Source organism: Camelina sativa, chromosome 6 (genome assembly GCF_000633955.1).
Source record: "Camelina sativa cultivar DH55 chromosome 6, Cs, whole genome shotgun sequence".
NCBI lineage: Eukaryota > Viridiplantae > Streptophyta > Magnoliopsida > Brassicales > Brassicaceae > Camelina > Camelina sativa.
The window spans coordinates 13,988,115-14,006,497 of NC_025690.1; the positions used below are offsets into that span (position 1 = coordinate 13,988,115).

The following is an 18,383-nucleotide window of genomic DNA, read 5'->3' on the forward strand; positions in this document are numbered from 1 at the left end:
TAATAACTATAGCTTGTCTTTTGATTGTTACTTGGATTCGAATTGCTGAAGCTGTGTGTGTTATCCCTTTTCGATTTAAGTTGGTGATGATGATATCGGAGTTTTGAGAAGGACTAGATAAGCAAATATTAAGTTTTTTTACTTTCGTATATATGGACTACAAAGCAATTGTCAATTTATATTTTATTGATTGGATTTTATTAAACATAAATAAAGGCTTAATTATTGAGAATTTGAGATATATGAATGATAAAGAATTTACCTAAATCACATGGTCTCTCTAGCTTTATAAAACCAGCATATATGTACGTATAATAATGTACATTGGTCTCCAAAAGATTCGGACCCCATTATATTCATTCATAGGTGTCGGCTCTATATATATATATGCATGCATGCCTAATTAAGGTGGTTGTTTAACGGCTCAACAAATACATATGGTGAGGCTCAGCTCAAATGCAAGATAAGAGATGGATGATTATCCCTGACAAAATATATCATCAAAGTTTTGAACAATGAAATTGTCTTTGATAACAATGTTACATTAACCTTTTATAATTTTATAACTCTTGTCTAGTCGTTTGTACGTTAACTTACAAGTGCATGCACAACAACTCCATTTCTAAAAGAAATTAAAATTGCACAATATAATATAATGGCCTTTTTCGTTTCTTCAAAACTCTAGAAAAATTGTTTTCCTTGCGTTTTATAATTAATAAAAAGTTGTTTATTAATTTGCTTTTGAATTTCTCGGAATAGTGATATAAACAATTAGACATTTACAACTCTGGTCTTTGGTGCACACAAAAGAAATCACGATTTTAATTAGACAAATGTCCAACAATTAATACCTAGGTTTGTCTTGGTGGGCATCATCCTTTACAAAAAATGCAGCTTTTATAGAGGGGAAAAAACCGAAAAAATGAGAAAGAACATAAACTAAACAAAGAAAATATTTAATATATAATTAAATTCTTACAATTATATTTTAATTGAATTTTTAACTTATACAAGAACATAAATTAAACAAAGAAAATATTTATGATTTGAGATATGGTGGAGAGGATGTGAGAATATTTTTTTTATAGGATAAGAAATGCTGAGAATTACATATATATACTCTTTAAATGTGTCAAAGTATATTGGAGAACCACGACCAATATTTTTTTCTTTATCTTCAGGTTCCTCATCACGAATGATTGTTGATAGAAAGTTTCGAGCGGCGTTTAAAATCTTAGATACCAAAAGGGGAACATCAACAGCAGATCAGCCTCCAAAAAGAGAAAAAAGATTGCGTGCGTCAGCAGCACTAAATCCCTTTTCTGATGTTATATGAAAATCTTCTGCATCTCCATGTGAGCAACTAGAAGTAGGATTCCCGTTACTAAATGATAGTGATTCAAAATAACAATTAAGTAAACTAATGGAGTTAATCTCACCTAATTTTAAGAGATTCTACTCCCTCTTCAATACACCGAATCTAAAATAAATTAATTGAAGGAGTTACTCTTATAATTTATAGTGTACTTAAATGAAAATAAATGGAGAAAAAAATATAATCAATTCAAAATTTATGTAATTTTAGTTATTATTTTTAATATGAATTTATGTACATGATTAGATGTGTTACACTTTTGGTTTATTTAAGACAACTACTTTTTTTATATATAATAAATGGAAGATGGACTAATAAGTAGAGTGTAAAAATTATCTTTATACATATAATTCCATGGTTCAAAACTTTGATCGATAATAAATTTTTGTCATGGAAAATTAATCATTGCACTTTCATTGTGGATTAGCTTAATACGGAAGTGAGGTCACCATGTCAGTGATATAAGAAAAGGCTCTGAATGAATGGACTTCTCTGATTTATTTGGAGACCAATGTACATACATTGTACTGGTGGTTTTATAAAACCATAGAATATGGTTATTGTATTAATCAACGTTGGGGGAAAACCTCTCTATATATGTCCGCTGCTCTCAATCTGAAGAACCGATTTCAAAGGAAGCCAAATAATTTTATAATTCTCGTCTAGTCATTTGTACATTAACTTACAAGTGCATGCACAACAACGCCATATCTAAAAGAAATTAAAAGTGCACAATAGAATAACCTTTTCTATTGTTGATGATCTCATTGCTCCAACCAGTTGCGACCCACTGTTAGACCACACTTATGAGAAGTATCCAACTGGTGTGGACCAGACTTATGAAAAATATCCTATTGATGCTGCTGCCCGTCTTGACTCATGTTCTGTTGTGAGTCCACATCAATCTGGCAACAACCAGGGTTTATTTCTTCATGACGACACAAATGACTGGGAGGCATATGTGAACTCAGAAGAAGTGATTTACAAGCAAGAAATGGAGCTTTCTTTGATAGGACTCCAAAATGCAGGAAAGACATCCCTTGTAAATGTTGTTGCGGTAAGCATAGTATTATGCATCCCTTTTAATATTCTCTTTAACACTCAGATGATTGTGATTGGGGATCTGATAGATACTCTCATTATTTTTACTCGTTTAGACTGGTGGATACAATGAAGACATGATGGTTCCTACGGTAAGCATTACACTACATCTCTGATCTCTCATATATTCATCTTTGGAATAGCATGAAGAGATTCTCCTTTTTTTCTTTTATGGTCGAACCTAAGATGACGAAAGTAACAATAGGAAATGTCACAATCAAACTACTGTATCTTGGTGGTCAAGTCATAATCAAACTATTGGATCTTGGTGGTAAACCAGAATTCCACAACATGTGGGAGCTTTACTGTCGCTCTGTTTCTGCCATTGTGTAAGGATCTTTACACTCTGGTTTCTCTTCACTTTATATCTCCCACAATTTGGTTTCATGTTAGATTCCATTTCCATGTATGTAGTTGATGTTGCAGATCATGACAACCTCGGTGTCTCAAAAAGTGTACTCCACGATCTGTTGAGCAACGCTTCGCTTAATGGTATCTCTCTTCTGGTGTCTCAAAAAGTGTACTCCACGTTCTGTTGAGCAACATTTTACATAATTTTTTTTGTTAATGTAATATTTCAATACTAATTTTGCTAATGTACTCTTCTATTAATTTAGTGATTTAGTATATAATTTGTGGTATACCGCACAATAATTTTTGTTTAATACAATCTTAATAAAATCTGTTTGATTCGACATATTTTTTATTGGTGTTGTTAAAATTGTAAAATAAGGATTTAACCCGTATTGTAGTATCATATTAATTATATTTTATTTTTAGTATTATTAATTCAATCATGTAATGTCATATAACCCGTCATGTAATATAACTCGTTTGTGTTATTTTGAAAATTTAATATGTTTAAATATTTATAAGTTTAAACATTTTATTAAGTTTAGATATATCAGTTATAAATTATAAACTTCTTAAAATTCTATATTTTACAATATACAGTAAATTTACTATATATGTATGTTGAACACACACTTTTATATTAATTTAGTAATATATGTTCGTTTAATAAAATAAAAATCACAATATATGCAGGAAAAATACACATTTTTATTAACTTTATGTATTATATGATGATTCACTACATTTAGATTTTAAAATAAAAAAAAAAGATGATAGGAGAATAATTGTTTTTAATATATAATAAATCTTCTAAATATCTATATTAATTATAGAATATTATATATCTGGATATTTAAAATTTTAATTTTGTTTGGTTATAAGGATAGTATAGAAAGTTAATTAAACTTGTTTGGGTATGAACATAAGCATTGACATTAAATGTAAAAACTTTCCAAAAAGTATTTTTAAGCAAAACTGTTGCAAAAATACTAGTTATTATATATATACTGTTTAATTCAAATAAATTAAAATAAAAATCGTAAAACGTCCATTATAAGTTCAACAGTTTCCGACGATCGTGATTATGCTGAGATTGTTGTTGTTCGTCATGGTGAAACTTCTTGGAATGCCGAGAGAAAAATCCAGTTTATTACGAAAATAGTTGTATCTTCAATTTGTATTAGTTATGATTAGTGTTCGATGTAAAAGTAATAGTCTTTTGGGAATTTTTTTGATTGGGAGATGTAGAAGAAGAAAATGTGGTTTGGTTGGTTGATTTGGTATGTGTTGCAGGGTCATTTGGATGTTGAGTTAAACGATGCTGGAAGACAACAAGCTGTTAGAGTATGTTGTTGTCTTCTGATTGTGCTGTTACCTTTGAATCTTGGTGATGATGATGTAACATTTTCTTTTGTTTGATATATATATATAGGTGGCTGAGCGGTTATCTAAAGAGCCTAAGATATCTTATGTTTACTCTTCTGACTTGAAGAGAGCCTTTGAGACTGCTCAGATCATTGCTTCTAAATGCGGCAACCTTGAGGTACAAACCCATTTCTTTACTTTCCTTTTATGAATCTTTTCCTAAAGTCTCCACCTTTGTGCTCTTTTTTTTTTGTTGTTTTGGATTCATGGGACTTTTTGTTTTGGTTAATTGCATAATTCGTAGATATTTTTAAAGACATGTAGCTATGTGTTGAAAACCCCATTTCATTTTATGAATCTGCTTCTAAAGTCTCCACCTTCGTGCTCTTTCCGTTGCTGTAGTTGGCAACAGATAGTTCTAAGTTCTGAAATAACCTCTTGTCATCTGTCACATTGTGTGGCTTTGAATGCATATATGTTTCAACTGTGTATAAATGCTATGCAGGTACTTACTGATCGTGATTTGCGGGAAAGACATTTAGGAGATATGCAAGGGCTTGTGTATCAAGAAGCTTCAAAACTTCGCCCTGAAGCTTACAAAGCCTTTTCATCTAACCGCACCGACGTTGATATCCCAGTAAGATATTATTAAACAAGAAGCTTTAGTTTAGATAAATGATGTTTGGTTTCTTGATTCAAACAAATCTTGTTGATTTATATGAATGAAGGGTGGAGGAGAAAGTCTTGACAAACTTTACGACAGATGTACAAGTGCGTTACAGAGAATCGGTGACAAACATAGAGGTTTCTTCCTTTTCTTGTGTGTTTGTTTCTTATAGATTATTGTATTACGACACCAACACATGATCTAAGTTTTGGTTTTTGGGTTGATAAAGGTGAAAGAGTAGTAGTAGTGTCTCATGGAGGAACGATTCGATCTCTCTACGAAAGAGCTTGTCCAAGTGCAAGAAAAGTTGAAAAGATACTCAATACATCGGTCAATGTGTTCCGTTTATACGACGGAGACAAATGGACAATCCAAGTTTGGGGCGACGTGAGTCATCTGGACCAAACCGGCTTCTTACAATCCGGTTTTGGTGGTGACAGAACCTCTGGTTAACGAGCTTTCACCCTTCCCCATCGAGTCGAGTAGCCTCGGATGGGGCAACTTTAGCCGGTGCTGGCGCCTGCGTAAGTGGTTCTTCTTCCCCTTGGAAGAGCGTTTATGTAATTTAAGTTTCACTCCATTAACCTTTTCAATGTTATTGACCCCATAACTTTGAGGTTTTCTCAATTTAACCAAGTAAATTGGGAGCATTGTTAAAGTACACTTGCTATATATATATTTTTAATCATTTTCTTTATTTGTAAGTTGCAACAGTGAGATATACAGTTAAAAGATGAAATATATTCTGACATTGAACAATGAAAAATAATCAATATTGGAAATGAAATAAGATTCTTGAGGGGGACCAAATCGTGGTGTCCCAAATACCTCTATTTAAGAAACAGTGTGTTGAAGTTTGGGAATAGAAACATTGAACAATGAAGTTGTTTAGTAACTTGACTGAACTCTAAAACCAAACTATGGTGTTACACCCTTGAATAACATTGGGATCATCATCTTAAAACTTTTCTTTCTCCTTGGAGATTGAGAAAGAGATTTTGTTTAATTTACAGACTTGCCCCCTTAATATAACCCTTTTATATTGGCGCCATCACTATCAAAAAGAAAAAGGGAGAAAGGTACGTTGAGTCCATTTGACCATATTGTTTGGCCCCCAAGAGCACCTTCTGATTTTTGGCGGCAATGGCAAAGGGGTAAAAACGGCAAAACAATAAACATAAACAGGGTGACACAAAACAAAGCAGAGATATGTTATTTTCCTAAGCTTCATGATTGTCATCATTAGGAGAATATGAGTATCATGTTGTTGCTTTCTTTATCGAATTTTTTGTTCATTTAATGAAGTCTAGACTATATAGTATATCTCGAGTTATTATGTTTGTGGTTACACAACAATTGCTTCTAGTTATATATAACAAAATAGTATTACGTATGTCACCATAGCTCAAATGATGAGAACCGTCGTCGGTACATATTTTTACAGTACTAAAAATGGTTCTATTGAAGAAGATATTTCAAGATTATGAAAGCTAATGAAAAGTTTTTTGTTGTACCGAAAACAAAATAAAGACTAACTAAACAGTAGAAGAAGAAACATTGTAAGAGTATAGAGGAAACGTGGAAGAAGAGAATAAAAAAGGGGGGCCATATATTTTTATTTTTATCATTGCGGTGTACCATGCGATAAATCATAATCTATACATCACTTTACATATAATTTTTCCTGCACTATATATGTATTGCGAAGTTGACTTTCGGATCCTTTTAGTGGAGGATATCAATTATAAATTTATTCTGCCCTTCTTTTAATGAGAGGATGCACAAAATTAAATAAAGGGTAAAAAGTCTATTCACAATTCTTGGATCTTGTTACTATTTGTTTCCATTACACCGCTCTATTCTACTATTAAGTGATTTATTTATTGCAAGATTCATATGATAGGTTCATGGGATGTTAAGCTTGCCGCTAATCAGTCACCTTGACTAAATGATTTGCTCACGTATTACAATTTGTAATTTACAAACAAGCATATAAATACTTCTTTTTGGTTAGAAACAGTGTAGTATCTATCATTTTCTTATTTCTTTAATTGATTCTCTTTTAAGCTTAGGATTGTTGTGAATTGCTATCACAAATTGATCCTAGCTTTTATTAACCACAACTTCTGTATACACGTTTGTACATATCGAAAATATTAGTCTATATTTTATTTATCTACATTAGTTTTTCCTTTAAAAAACCACAATATTTAATTAGTCTTTTGCTAGACACTTTTTTTTTTGTTAATAAAAGGTTTCACTTGGATGAACAATAATAATAATAAAAAATTCAAACTGATTTACAAGAAAATAGGGAAATACAAAATTCATCAACACATAAAAATCTTATAAGGGATACATAATGAATATGTTTACCACTACGTGTGCATGCATTTGAAAAAAAAAACTAAATCATACGAATATAAGTGGGGAAAAAATTATAGCTAGCTGCAAAATTTGAATTGGCTTCTCAGTATGTCGGGTGCAACAAGCAACTAAGTTAAGCAAGTTTCATTTTCATCATTCATACGAATTATATAAATACAAGTATACAACATAATCATTAGTTTTCATACAGTCTCACGTTGTATTGCTTTTATTTTAGAATAACCATAACTAATTACGCAAAATCCTCAAACTTTTGAATCAAACTTTTGCGCCTATAACGTAGCTAAAGATAATTTTAAAAAATGTCAAAATCTTACAAGTAGCAGTTAGGTTTGTTTGTGTTCTACGTGATAGAAGTTAACGTCTTTGACCAATAACCATAATAATAACGAGTAATAGAAGTTGGAGTGACGATTGTAACCTTGAAGTGAGTAATAGAGAATGCAGCTTTATATTTTATTTTTCGAGGAAGCATCGATAGAGAGTCCCTACCACAGAATCCAAATGGCAATAGCGTTAATTAAGGAAGGAACAAACCTACTTCTACACTTATTTATTGAATTTATTCACTCACACATTACTATTATCTATTTATCGAGCTGGACCATTAGAGTCTATGCTGGGGTCCTGCTTTACCCACCCACCTCTCTGTTCCTCCTTACGTCGATCTCCGATTACTATTACATCACATTTCGAAACCAATAACATTTTGGATTACAGTAGTTAGACATTTCGTTTTGTTACAAGTTATGTTGCTTCTCTATGTATTGATAGACAAGTTCAAATAACAATAATAGTTAGATTTTAGAAAATTCTGATTGTTTGCTTTGGCATTAGTGAAGCAATACCTACATTTTTTTTTTGTTAAATTTTTAATATATTGTTCGTAGTAACAATCATTTTTATTGTATATGGACAATGATGTTATTAACTTATAGGGCAATATTAACACCGTCGGACCGTGTGTGTCCATACAATTTAAGTCTTTTTAAAATAATAAAACTTCTAAACGGGCACATCAGAAAGAAAAAAAACTTCTAAACGGGCACATAAAATTTAATTTGGACATACGATACGTATTAGCGTTTCCATCATAGCAAACCGAAAAAAAACAAGACGTATTAGTGTTCTCGTATTACAGTTTTGGTTTAAATTCGATAATATGTGTTTTATTTTTTTGTAGATTGTAGTAACCAAATAGAACTCGAACTTGTTAACATATGAAAAAATTATTTGCCACCTTGTTAGTTTAATCACTGTCAAAAAAGCCTATAAGAATAGTAATTAATTTTTTAAAACAAAAAAAAAAAACCGAAACGTTATTGATTCTATATAAATCCATAATATGAAATTATGATTGGTTAACTTACTATTATCGGTCTTACCAAAAATAATCGAAATTATTATGCAAACATTCAAGAGTTGGCAGGAGTTTAAATGCATCTGCATAATAATAATAATAATACAAAACCCTGTCAATGTCTATTAAAATTGTCGAATTAATTCTCCTCCCAAAGAACTTATCCAAATAATAAAACTCTATATAATTAATGCAGTTGGTTAGCCTTTATATTCATGATTGAGATAATACCAAAACTTACAAAGTACACAACAACATTAATATTCACACTCTATAGTTATAAATTTGGCAAATTTTCACCTAATTCTCCTATTTTCTAGTTTGTTCTTTGTCTTTATATACACACATTATTTATTATATATAATGTCACCAAAATATGCGTAACAAATTTAGTTAAAGTGATTAAAAACACTAGTTAAGTAGTTTAATTGTGTAATTAGTAGTAGTTGTTCAAATGGTTAAAATAAAAAAATGTTATTTGTTTTCTTCTAAAAAGCGAACGTATCGTCGTTTCTCTTTTTAACTCATTCCTCTTTGGATCCAAATCTTTCGCTTTGGAATTCGCCATAGACAAAGGAGTCAATTCCAAAGAAAGAAGACGAAGCAAAAATTACAATTTTTTAAAAAAATTCTTTACTTCTCCCCAAAAATAAAAATTTCATCTTTTTTGTTTTTGCTAAGATTCAAAAGTTTGAATTTTTTTTTACTTGTTTTTGATTTCGATGATGAGATACTACAATTGAGGTTTTTTGATATTTTCGTGTGATGTGAGGAGAGAGAGATTCGTAATGGGTCTCTGTACTTCGAAGCCGAATTCACCTAACTCCGATCAAACTCCGGCGAGGAATAGTCCACTTCCGGCGTCTGAATCCGTCAAGCCTTCGAGCTCTTCCGTTAATGGAGGCAACCCTGTTGAAGATCAGAGTGTAGTACCGAACAATGAAGGCAAAAAGTCTCCGTTTTTCCCCTTTTACAGTCCGAGTCCAGCTCACTCTTTCTTCTCCAAGAAGACTCCGGGTAGATCTCCGGCGACTAACGCTAGTAGTGGTAACTCTACGCCGAAGAGGTTTTTCAAACGGCCGTTTCCTCCACCTTCTCCGGCTAAACACATCAGAGCTGTTTTAGCGAGACGTCATGGCTCTGTGAAGCCTAATTCGTCGGCGATCCCTGAAGGGAGTGAAGCCGAAGGAGGTGGTGTTGGATTGGATAAAAGCTTTGGTTTTTCGAAGAGTTTTGCGAGTAAGTATGAGCTTGGTGATGAAGTAGGTCGTGGTCATTTTGGTTATACTTGTGCTGCTAAGTTTAAGAAGGGTGATAATAAAGGTCAACAAGTCGCTGTTAAGGTTATTCCCAAAGCTAAGGTTAGTAGTGGATTTTGACTTTCTTCTGTGTTTACATGGATTGTTGTGACGAGATCTGTTTAGATTAGAGATGATACTTGTACAAAGCTTTTCAATTTCAGTTTTGGTGATGTTGTGTTGTGTAGATGACGACGGCTATTGCAATTGAAGATGTGAGGAGGGAAGTGAAGATATTGAGGGCTTTGTCTGGTCATAACAATCTTCCTCATTTCTATGATGCATATGAGGATCATGATAATGTCTATATAGTGATGGAGTAAGCTCACTTTTGCTCTGACTTTATTCTGAAATCAGCTTGGGAATTTGCATTTGGCAAGGCTTAACAAGTGTTTTCTGTGTTTCTTGTTTTAGGCTATGTGAAGGAGGAGAGCTTTTGGATAGAATACTTTCAAGGTAAAGAGATTTTAGCCAGTTTAGAATTACGATTGTTCGTTCTTACTAGTTTTGGGATTGTTTTTATTGAACTTGGTGGTGTTTTATGTGCAGAGGTGGGAAGTACACAGAGGAGGATGCAAAGACTGTTATGATACAAATATTAAATGTGGTTGCCTTTTGTCATCTCCAAGGTGTTGTACACAGAGATCTCAAACCTGAGGTAATAATAGCTCTTTCTTTCTACTTATATATTTGATGTTCATCGCCATCTAAATGAAGTTTACTTAAAACCGTTTGGATCAGAATTTTCTTTTTACCTCAAAAGAAGACACCTCTCAATTGAAGGCAATAGATTTCGGTTTATCGGATTACGTGAGACCAGGTAAAGCCCTTTAGATTATATGCCGTCTGTGTATTTTGATTCCAGAATCTAGAGACTTAAATTTGTTTATATACTTTGACAATTGCATTTTGCAGATGAGAGGCTCAATGACATTGTTGGCAGTGCATACTATGTAGCACCTGAAGTTCTACATAGATCGTACAGTACAGAAGCTGATATTTGGAGTGTTGGTGTGATTGTGTATATTCTTTTGTGTGGAAGCCGACCGTTTTGGGCTAGAACTGAATCAGGGATCTTTCGAGCTGTTCTAAAAGCAGATCCGAGTTTTGACGACCCTCCTTGGCCTTTGTTATCTTCAGAGGCAAGAGATTTTGTAAAGCGGTTGCTAAACAAAGACCCGCGTAGAAGATTAACAGCTGCTCAAGCCTTAAGTAAGTGTAGAATGCATACAAAATTGTTTCAATGTGAAAAGAAGATTGTAAGCAAAATAATTTCTTTTCTTTCAGGTCATCCATGGATAAAAGACTCAAATGACGCAAAGGTTCCATTGGATATTCTGGTTTTTAAACTTATGAGAGCTTATTTACGATCATCATCTCTCCGTAAAGCTGCATTAAGGGTAGGGTGGATCAGTTTTTTCAGTATTTCTGCTTCATTGGTCGCTTCTGTTTTTTGCTTAACGTTAGCCATTTTCTTGCAGGCCTTATCGAAAACACTTACGGTAGATGAACTGTTTTATCTGAGGGAGCAGTTTGCTTTGTTAGAACCTAGTAAGAACGGAACCATAAGTCTAGAAAACATCAAATCCGTAAGTTTTCTATCTTCTGTCCTGTTTCAGTTTATCTTCTTGGTATGCTTTGGTTATTAATATTATCATGACACTGACTCAAATTCTCTTTGTTAGGCTCTGATGAAAATGGCAACAGATGCAATGAAGGATTCACGTATTCCAGAATTCTTAGCACAAGTAAGAGCCTTTAATTCGTGCATATCAATGTTTGAAACCACACAATTTGACTTTGGTAATTGATAAATCTTACTGGGTCATCTTTGTAGCTGAGTGCTCTTCAATATAGAAGAATGGACTTTGAGGAATTTTGTGCAGCTGCATTGAGTGTTCACCAGCTAGAAGCTCTTGATAGATGGGAACAACACGCTCGTTGTGCTTATGAGCTTTTTGAAAAGGAAGGAAACCGACCCATCATGATCGATGAACTCGCTTCGGTCTGTCTCTTTTTTTATACAAAACTCTGTTTCAAGTCTTTGCAAAATGCTCAAATGAACTCACTGGTTAAAACTTTATTTCAGGAACTTGGTCTTGGTCCTTCTGTACCGGTTCATGCAGTGCTTCACGATTGGCTTAGGCATACAGATGGAAAGCTTAGCTTTCTCGGATTTGTGAAATTGCTACATGGTGTGTCTAGCCGCACGATCAAAGCTCATTAGATTGGTTTTGAAACTTCGAATGATATGTATGAAATTTGTCTGAGATCATTTTCTCCTAGGAGCTTTTCTTAGAGAGTTATATAATACTATGTAGCTTTTGACTTTTGTTATGAAAGCTGAGAAGAAAATATTGAAAAAAAAAGAGTGTAGCAAAAAAGAAGAAGTGTATGTGTTAGGTAACAGTTTTTAGAGAAAATGATGATATATTTTTCCAAACTTGGTAACTTACGAGGATTGATGATGTTTCTGACATTCTTCTAGATTTTGGTCTTTTGATACCAATCTTAGAGGGGGTATTAAATTCATATTTTAGAAGATTTTAAAGTATTCCTAAAATCACTTGTTATTCAATTGTTGATTTATAAAACTATTTTAAAATCTTATGCTATTCAATTTGATATTTATATAAAATCATTTAGAATGATTTACAATCTCTTGTTATTCAATCCATAATTTGTAAAACTCACTTAAAATCTAGTGTTATTCAAATTATTACAACTTTTAAAAAAAGAGCTACTTTGAATGATTTTAAAAGACTTTGAAAAAAATTTTAGTTGAAAAATGTGACTCATAGAATCACACCCTTTAAGGTGGGATTTTGAAGGATTTCCACAAAAATATGTCAAACCAATTGCATCTTCCGCCTACGTACATGACTCTGTTTTTCATCATAGCCATTGCGTTTTCCCGATTTGTGAACGTCACTGCCACAATAGATGAAGGCCGTCATAATGATATTCAATTCTTGTTTATCAAAAGGTCATTCATCGTTTCTCGGTTACTCTAAAGTGTTTTGTGTTTTTTTTTTTTTGCAGGCTGCAAATGATGATGAGATATCAATTATGTTAATCATCAAATCTTCTGGCCATCGACCCACCATCAAGTCAAAAAGGACATGGTGCATATACAGTTGGAAGTCTGGCAATTTCTCTAGAACCATCTTTACAACATCTCACACTTGGAATCATTTAAGACCTGACCAACTATCTCTACCCAATCTTGGGCAAATGTTGAGTGGTATAAAGGAAAATTCCCAAATTGGCTTTCACTTTCTGGATCTTTCACTTGGATAGACTCCCAACAAGATCAAGGCTTCACTTTTGGGTATCACCACCAATACGCTCTGCTGCACCTGCAATCTTCACAGAGAAACCCGACATCATCTTCTTATGTTTTGTGAGTTCAGTGAACAGAGTTGGAAGCTTGTTCTTCACAGGCTAGGCCAATCATCTTTCATCTTTGTCGAAAGGTTTGTCCTCATCTATCTTCGACTTCTGCTAATGTGTCCTTAACCCTCAAAAGAGTTGCTTCTCAGGCCACAATCTACGTATATGAAAAGAGGGCAACAATCCTCTTCACAACAACATCTCCTCTATTGTGTTTTTAAATATTCTAAAATCACTATGACAAATATTACAAAATCTCACATATTCTCATTTCATTTTCTTTTTCTTTAATTTAGAATCTCTAACAAATCATCAAATCTCCTAAAATCCTTACTCAAATCTCTCAAATTCTAAAATATTAAAATCTAACCAAATCCTAGAAAAAAGAAGTTCAATACCCCCTCTTATTTTCCAAAATTATTGTTCCGAAAAATCATTACAATGAAAGAGAAAAATTTGTAAACCACTACTTTTATTGTCTTAAAACTTAAACAATAGAAGTTTTTGTCCAAAAGATCCTCTAACTTCTTCGAGTTAAGAATTTTTCCCAGTTAACAATTGAGCAAATGGGTCAAATCTTCCACGTAAATTCTTCGAACTCAGTTAGCAATCTCTAGGTTTTTTTTTCTACGTATTAGTTTTCTTTACAATTAACCATTAATTACGTTTTAAAATCGTAAAATCATGTTTATTTTTTCGCGATTAGAATAAACATAGAGATTTCAAATTTCTCATAACCAAAGTTGATTTGGAAAAAATTTCTAGTTGAATTTCTCACAATAAGTTTCGGGCTCAATTCGTAAAAAAGCAACTACTTTGTTGGTTAATTAATACATTCTAAAAAAACAACGACAAGAAATTAAAAAAATTTGTGATGCATAACTAGATGATTGTATAATAAGGCTGTTTGATTAGTCTAAAGTCTAAGCAAATATGAGATGGCAAGAGAGAAAATGATAGAAAAACAGACCAAGTAAATTGGTTCTTTGTACCTAAACAGATTGTTAAGTTGTGAATTCTGATCTTCTCTTAATAATTTATTTTGCTGCCTAACTCTAATTTAAACAACTTTTTATGTAAAAAATAGCAATGAAAACCATGAGAAGACTTCAAAGAGTCCTAATAATGGGGACATGATTCTCTGTACATATATAATAATATTTTGTAGTAATCTAATTACAATAATTGACACAATAATTTTATGGTATATTTTTTGGCGCCTTTCTTTCTCACACACCTCCTAACCGACTTGTTCAAGGTTGTGATTACCTTTCATCTTGGTATCAATCACCTCAACCAATCTGCTATCTTTAATAGTAAGAGTAAAATTCCTAGTTAAACACATGTTTTGGTGAGTAATTGTCTTCTCTCATGTGATGAGCTCTATCAACCCAACACCTTATAGACATAATTCTTCAACAAATGTAGAATTGGAAGTTTGTCCACAAAAAAAAATGTAGAATTGGAAATAAGCATAATAAGGACATAAACATGACCAACCGCATAATTTTTTCTTCACTGAAAGTTTGAAGCAAGTGAAAAGAGATTAACAAAACTAAAATCCATCTTAAGACCAGATATTTTCCCTAGAGAGACTAAACTAATGCAAAAAACAAATGTTATAGACAAAACTAATTTTAATGCAATATTAATGCAAAGCTAATGCAAAACTAAAATCCATCAAACATATTTACTCTTATTGCCTCTGATATAGAGTTTAATGCTATAGCTTATATATATAGATGGACTGGAAACAATTTTTGTACATCTTATTTTGTAATCGAGTTACAAGAAATAGTTTGTATCGATGCTTTGTTGTTTGTATTTTTTCCCTCATTATTATAATATTTGTAACTAAAATTCACTTAGGTGAAATGAATATAGTAAGCATACAATATTTTATAAATAATATATATTAAAATATATTTGATTATTTAAAAATATATAATTATAATTAGTATAAATATTATGACTAAGATATGTTAATTGTAAACTAGAAATCTAATATGCTTTATGAATTATTATCTAAAACTAAATTTTTATATATGAAAAAATTATCAAAGCGGTAAAAAGAAAAATATTACAATATGATACGTGTGTGTGTTAGGTTTGTAGAGAATGATGATGATGTTTAACTTAGGAAGATTGATGATGTTTCTGACATTCTTCACTTTCTCCTAGAGCGTCATCTATCTTAAAACATATATATATGTTACCATATATTTGTGTGTTTGATATGTTCAACTTCTTTTAACTTATCTAGATCTATCCGTCATAGTGTATAATATCATATGAATTCATGACTAAAGGTTTTTGTGTTTACCTATAATTATAGGCAATGACTTGTTCTTCTTGTATATGCAATAAAAGTCTCTTGGAGTGTTCACACAAGTGCCTCCAGCACAAAATTTGTGTCTTCCATCAGCATGAAGCATTTGACACTAGTCTATAAAGGAAATGTTATGGTCACCTTTGCATCCACCCATAATATATGGTTGCTGGTGTAACAACTAGAGCAAGAACATGCTGGATATCCAATTTCAGAATCTTTGAGATTTTGACACTTGCAACGGTTTTTCTTAGGACACCCAAAAAAGAGGATACATTGGCGGTGTGTACTAACCATCTAAGTTGAACCGTCGAAGTGTATTTCATTGAAAAAAACCACTGAATATCAAAATTTGGTGAAGGACCTAAGTTATACCTATATTCAAAAATGTCATTTTGCACCCTCCGACTGATGTATTATCATTAATGCCCTCAATGCTTATGCCAATGACATGTTATATTCTTTCGGGAGTGTCTACTCAACAGCATGTCATAAGTACTAATTGTTTTTCATGTCAAACTAATTTAAAATATTTTAAACTTATAAAATTAAAATAAACAAATACTAAAATCCTCATCAATAATTAAAATTCATTCCTATAAGCTTATTTTGCCAACAATTTGTGTGTTCACTTATAATTATATGCATTAAAATTTACAAAGTAAAACATAAATAAAATATAAGCTAAAAATAAGTCAAACATAAGTCAAACTTTTTTTTTGTCAAACAAACAAAAGTAAAACTGTACTACTAGTACATGAGAAAGGATAGAAAAATGAAAAGAAGTCAACTGATATCATATTTTGTTCGGTGTAGTATAGTTGCATCTCTAATAGGAACTTTTTTTGAATTACTATAGCCACAAATCAATCATATATATAATAAAAATTTCAGCTTTTTATCGAGTCATTTGGCATTTATAAATCACAAAATTAAAAACACAAAATATTGTGTCACTCTAGATATATATATATATATATATATATTCAAACAGCCATTACAATATATAGTGTATAGTCATCACAAGAAGTCAAGAGAAGGAAGATTCCACGGTGATATAGTATACGCAGCCAAGAATGTAACTATCTACCATTTGTTTATGCTTTAGACTAATCAACCAGCTTTATTATATAATCAATTATCTAGTTATGCATGACAGACTTTTTTCGTTTCTTATTGGTTTTTTTTTTGTAAAATGGATTATTAACCAACAAAGTAATTGTTTTTTTTTACAAATTGAGTCCGCAGAGTTTTTGTGAAAGATTCGAAGTTTTGTACAATTTACGAAGAATAATACGTAGAAGGGGGAAAAAACAAGAGAAATGCTAAGTGAGTTCGAAGAATTTGTGGAAAACTTGACCCATTTGCATAATTGTTAACTGGGAAAAACTTGAAGAAGTTAGAGGATCTTCACATATACCCATTTGCATAGTTGTTGTAATATATGGTTTTTATGAAAGCTGAGAAGAAAATATAAAGAAAAGAGTGTAGCAAAAAAAGATAAGTGTGTTAGTAGTACATGTCAAGGTGTGTGCAAGAACTTTCTTCATCAGATCATGTGGCGTGAGTCGGTCCGGGTTGGTTGCGGCTCGGTGAGGTGTCAGAATGATGAGTACGTCTGGATCATATGTAGCTACGACTCTCCCGGGAATAAACCTGGTCGAGGTCCCTATTAATGTTTGCCAAAACCAAAAGCTATGTTTTATTAATGAAAATGTTATGTGATTGTTTTTTGATACATGCATGTGCCTGATTGCGTTTTGAAAAATGTATACAAGTAAGCTAGTAAGTAGTACACATACAAAATTTGCCTCAGCGACAGTCGATAGATGTGATTACACACCTAAGGCAACATTTAAGGCTAAAACAAGAGAAAGAAATTTACAAAGCAACGGACGACATTAGTTTTTGACATCAATAGAAGAAAGTTTTAATTTATAAACAAACAAATTTGTTTACGGCCATAAACGAGAACAAATACATTGTAGATCAAATAAAATAAAATAGAAAAAATTTTAATAAGAAAAAAAAAAAAAAAAAAGTGTTGTAGCTTTCATCGACTAGTAATCATCGCAAGAACATGATTTGATAGTATCGGCACATAGATTCCGGTTTCCAGATAATTTTGGATCTCGGACCGGATTACTTAATAACCAGAAAAATCCGATTTGGGATTCAATTTATGTTTAGTTGACCCGGTTTTGGATTCAATTTCTCTCTCTCTCTCTCTCTCTCTCTCTCTCTCTCTCTCTCTCTCTCTCTCTCTCTCTCTCTCTCTCTCTCTCTCTCTCTCTCTCTCTCTCTCTCTCTCTCTCTCTCTCTCTCTCTCTCTCTCTCTCTCTCTCTCTCTCTCTCTCTCTCTCTCTCTCTCTCTCTCTCTCTCTCTCTCTCTCTCTCTCTCTCTCTCTCTCTCTCTCTCTCTCTCTCTCTCTCTCTCTCTCTCTCTCTCTCTCTCTCTCTCTCTCTCTCTCTCTCTCTCTCTCTCTCTCTCTCTCTCTCTCTCTCTCTCTCTCTCTCTCTCTCTCTCTCTCTCTCTCTCTCTCTCTCTCTCTCTCTCTCTCTCTCTCTCTCTCTCTCTCTCTCTCTCTCTCTCTCTCTCTCTCTCTCTCTCTCTCTCTCTCTCTCTCGAGTTGTCTATTAGGTCTAGCAATATCGGTTCTCATCTCATCCCTAAAAGTTTTGAGATTGATGGTAGAAGAGTGTTGGTGGTAATTGGACAGAAGTAGAACCCTAGCTGAGCTGCGAGAGAAGAA

At 32.6% G+C, this 18,383-nt stretch overlaps 2 protein-coding genes across 2 annotated transcripts; both read left to right on the forward strand.

Moving 5' to 3' along the window:
• Positions 3,747 to 5,478, forward strand: LOC104699043 (phosphoglycerate mutase-like protein 4). Its single transcript, XM_010414396.2, has 7 exons — positions 3,747 to 3,771; positions 3,897 to 3,976; positions 4,124 to 4,174; positions 4,263 to 4,373; positions 4,701 to 4,832; positions 4,924 to 4,999; positions 5,092 to 5,478. Exons 1-7 carry the CDS (start codon positions 3,747 to 3,749, stop codon positions 5,313 to 5,315), a joined length of 699 nt encoding a protein of 232 aa, XP_010412698.1. The 3' UTR covers positions 5,316 to 5,478.
• LOC104791274 (CDPK-related kinase 5) lies at positions 9,399 to 12,135 on the forward strand. The gene is made up of 11 exons (XM_010517122.2): positions 9,399 to 9,971; positions 10,097 to 10,227; positions 10,323 to 10,364; positions 10,458 to 10,566; positions 10,650 to 10,728; positions 10,824 to 11,120; positions 11,196 to 11,308; positions 11,390 to 11,497; positions 11,594 to 11,656; positions 11,746 to 11,913; positions 11,998 to 12,135. The coding sequence occupies exons 1-11, from the start codon at positions 9,399 to 9,401 to the stop codon at positions 12,133 to 12,135; spliced, it is 1,821 nt and encodes a 606-aa protein (XP_010515424.1).

Excerpts from the sequence above, each read along its gene's own strand:
- LOC104699043 (XM_010414396.2), top strand. The coding sequence starts at position 3,747 with ATGAACATAAGCATTGACATTAAAT. Across the intron at positions 3,977-4,123 it reads ATGCCGAGAGAAAAATCCAG|GGTCATTTGGATGTTGAGTT; the intron begins TTTATTACGAAA and ends TATGTGTTGCAG. Across the intron at positions 4,175-4,262 it reads GAAGACAACAAGCTGTTAGA|GTGGCTGAGCGGTTATCTAA; the intron begins GTATGTTGTTGT and ends ATATATATATAG.
- LOC104791274 (XM_010517122.2), top strand. The coding sequence starts at position 9,399 with ATGGGTCTCTGTACTTCGAAGCCGAATTCACCTAACTCCGATCAAACT. Across the intron at positions 10,228-10,322 it reads AATGTCTATATAGTGATGGA|GCTATGTGAAGGAGGAGAGC; the intron begins GTAAGCTCACTT and ends TTCTTGTTTTAG. Across the intron at positions 10,365-10,457 it reads TTGGATAGAATACTTTCAAG|AGGTGGGAAGTACACAGAGG; the intron begins GTAAAGAGATTT and ends TTTTATGTGCAG.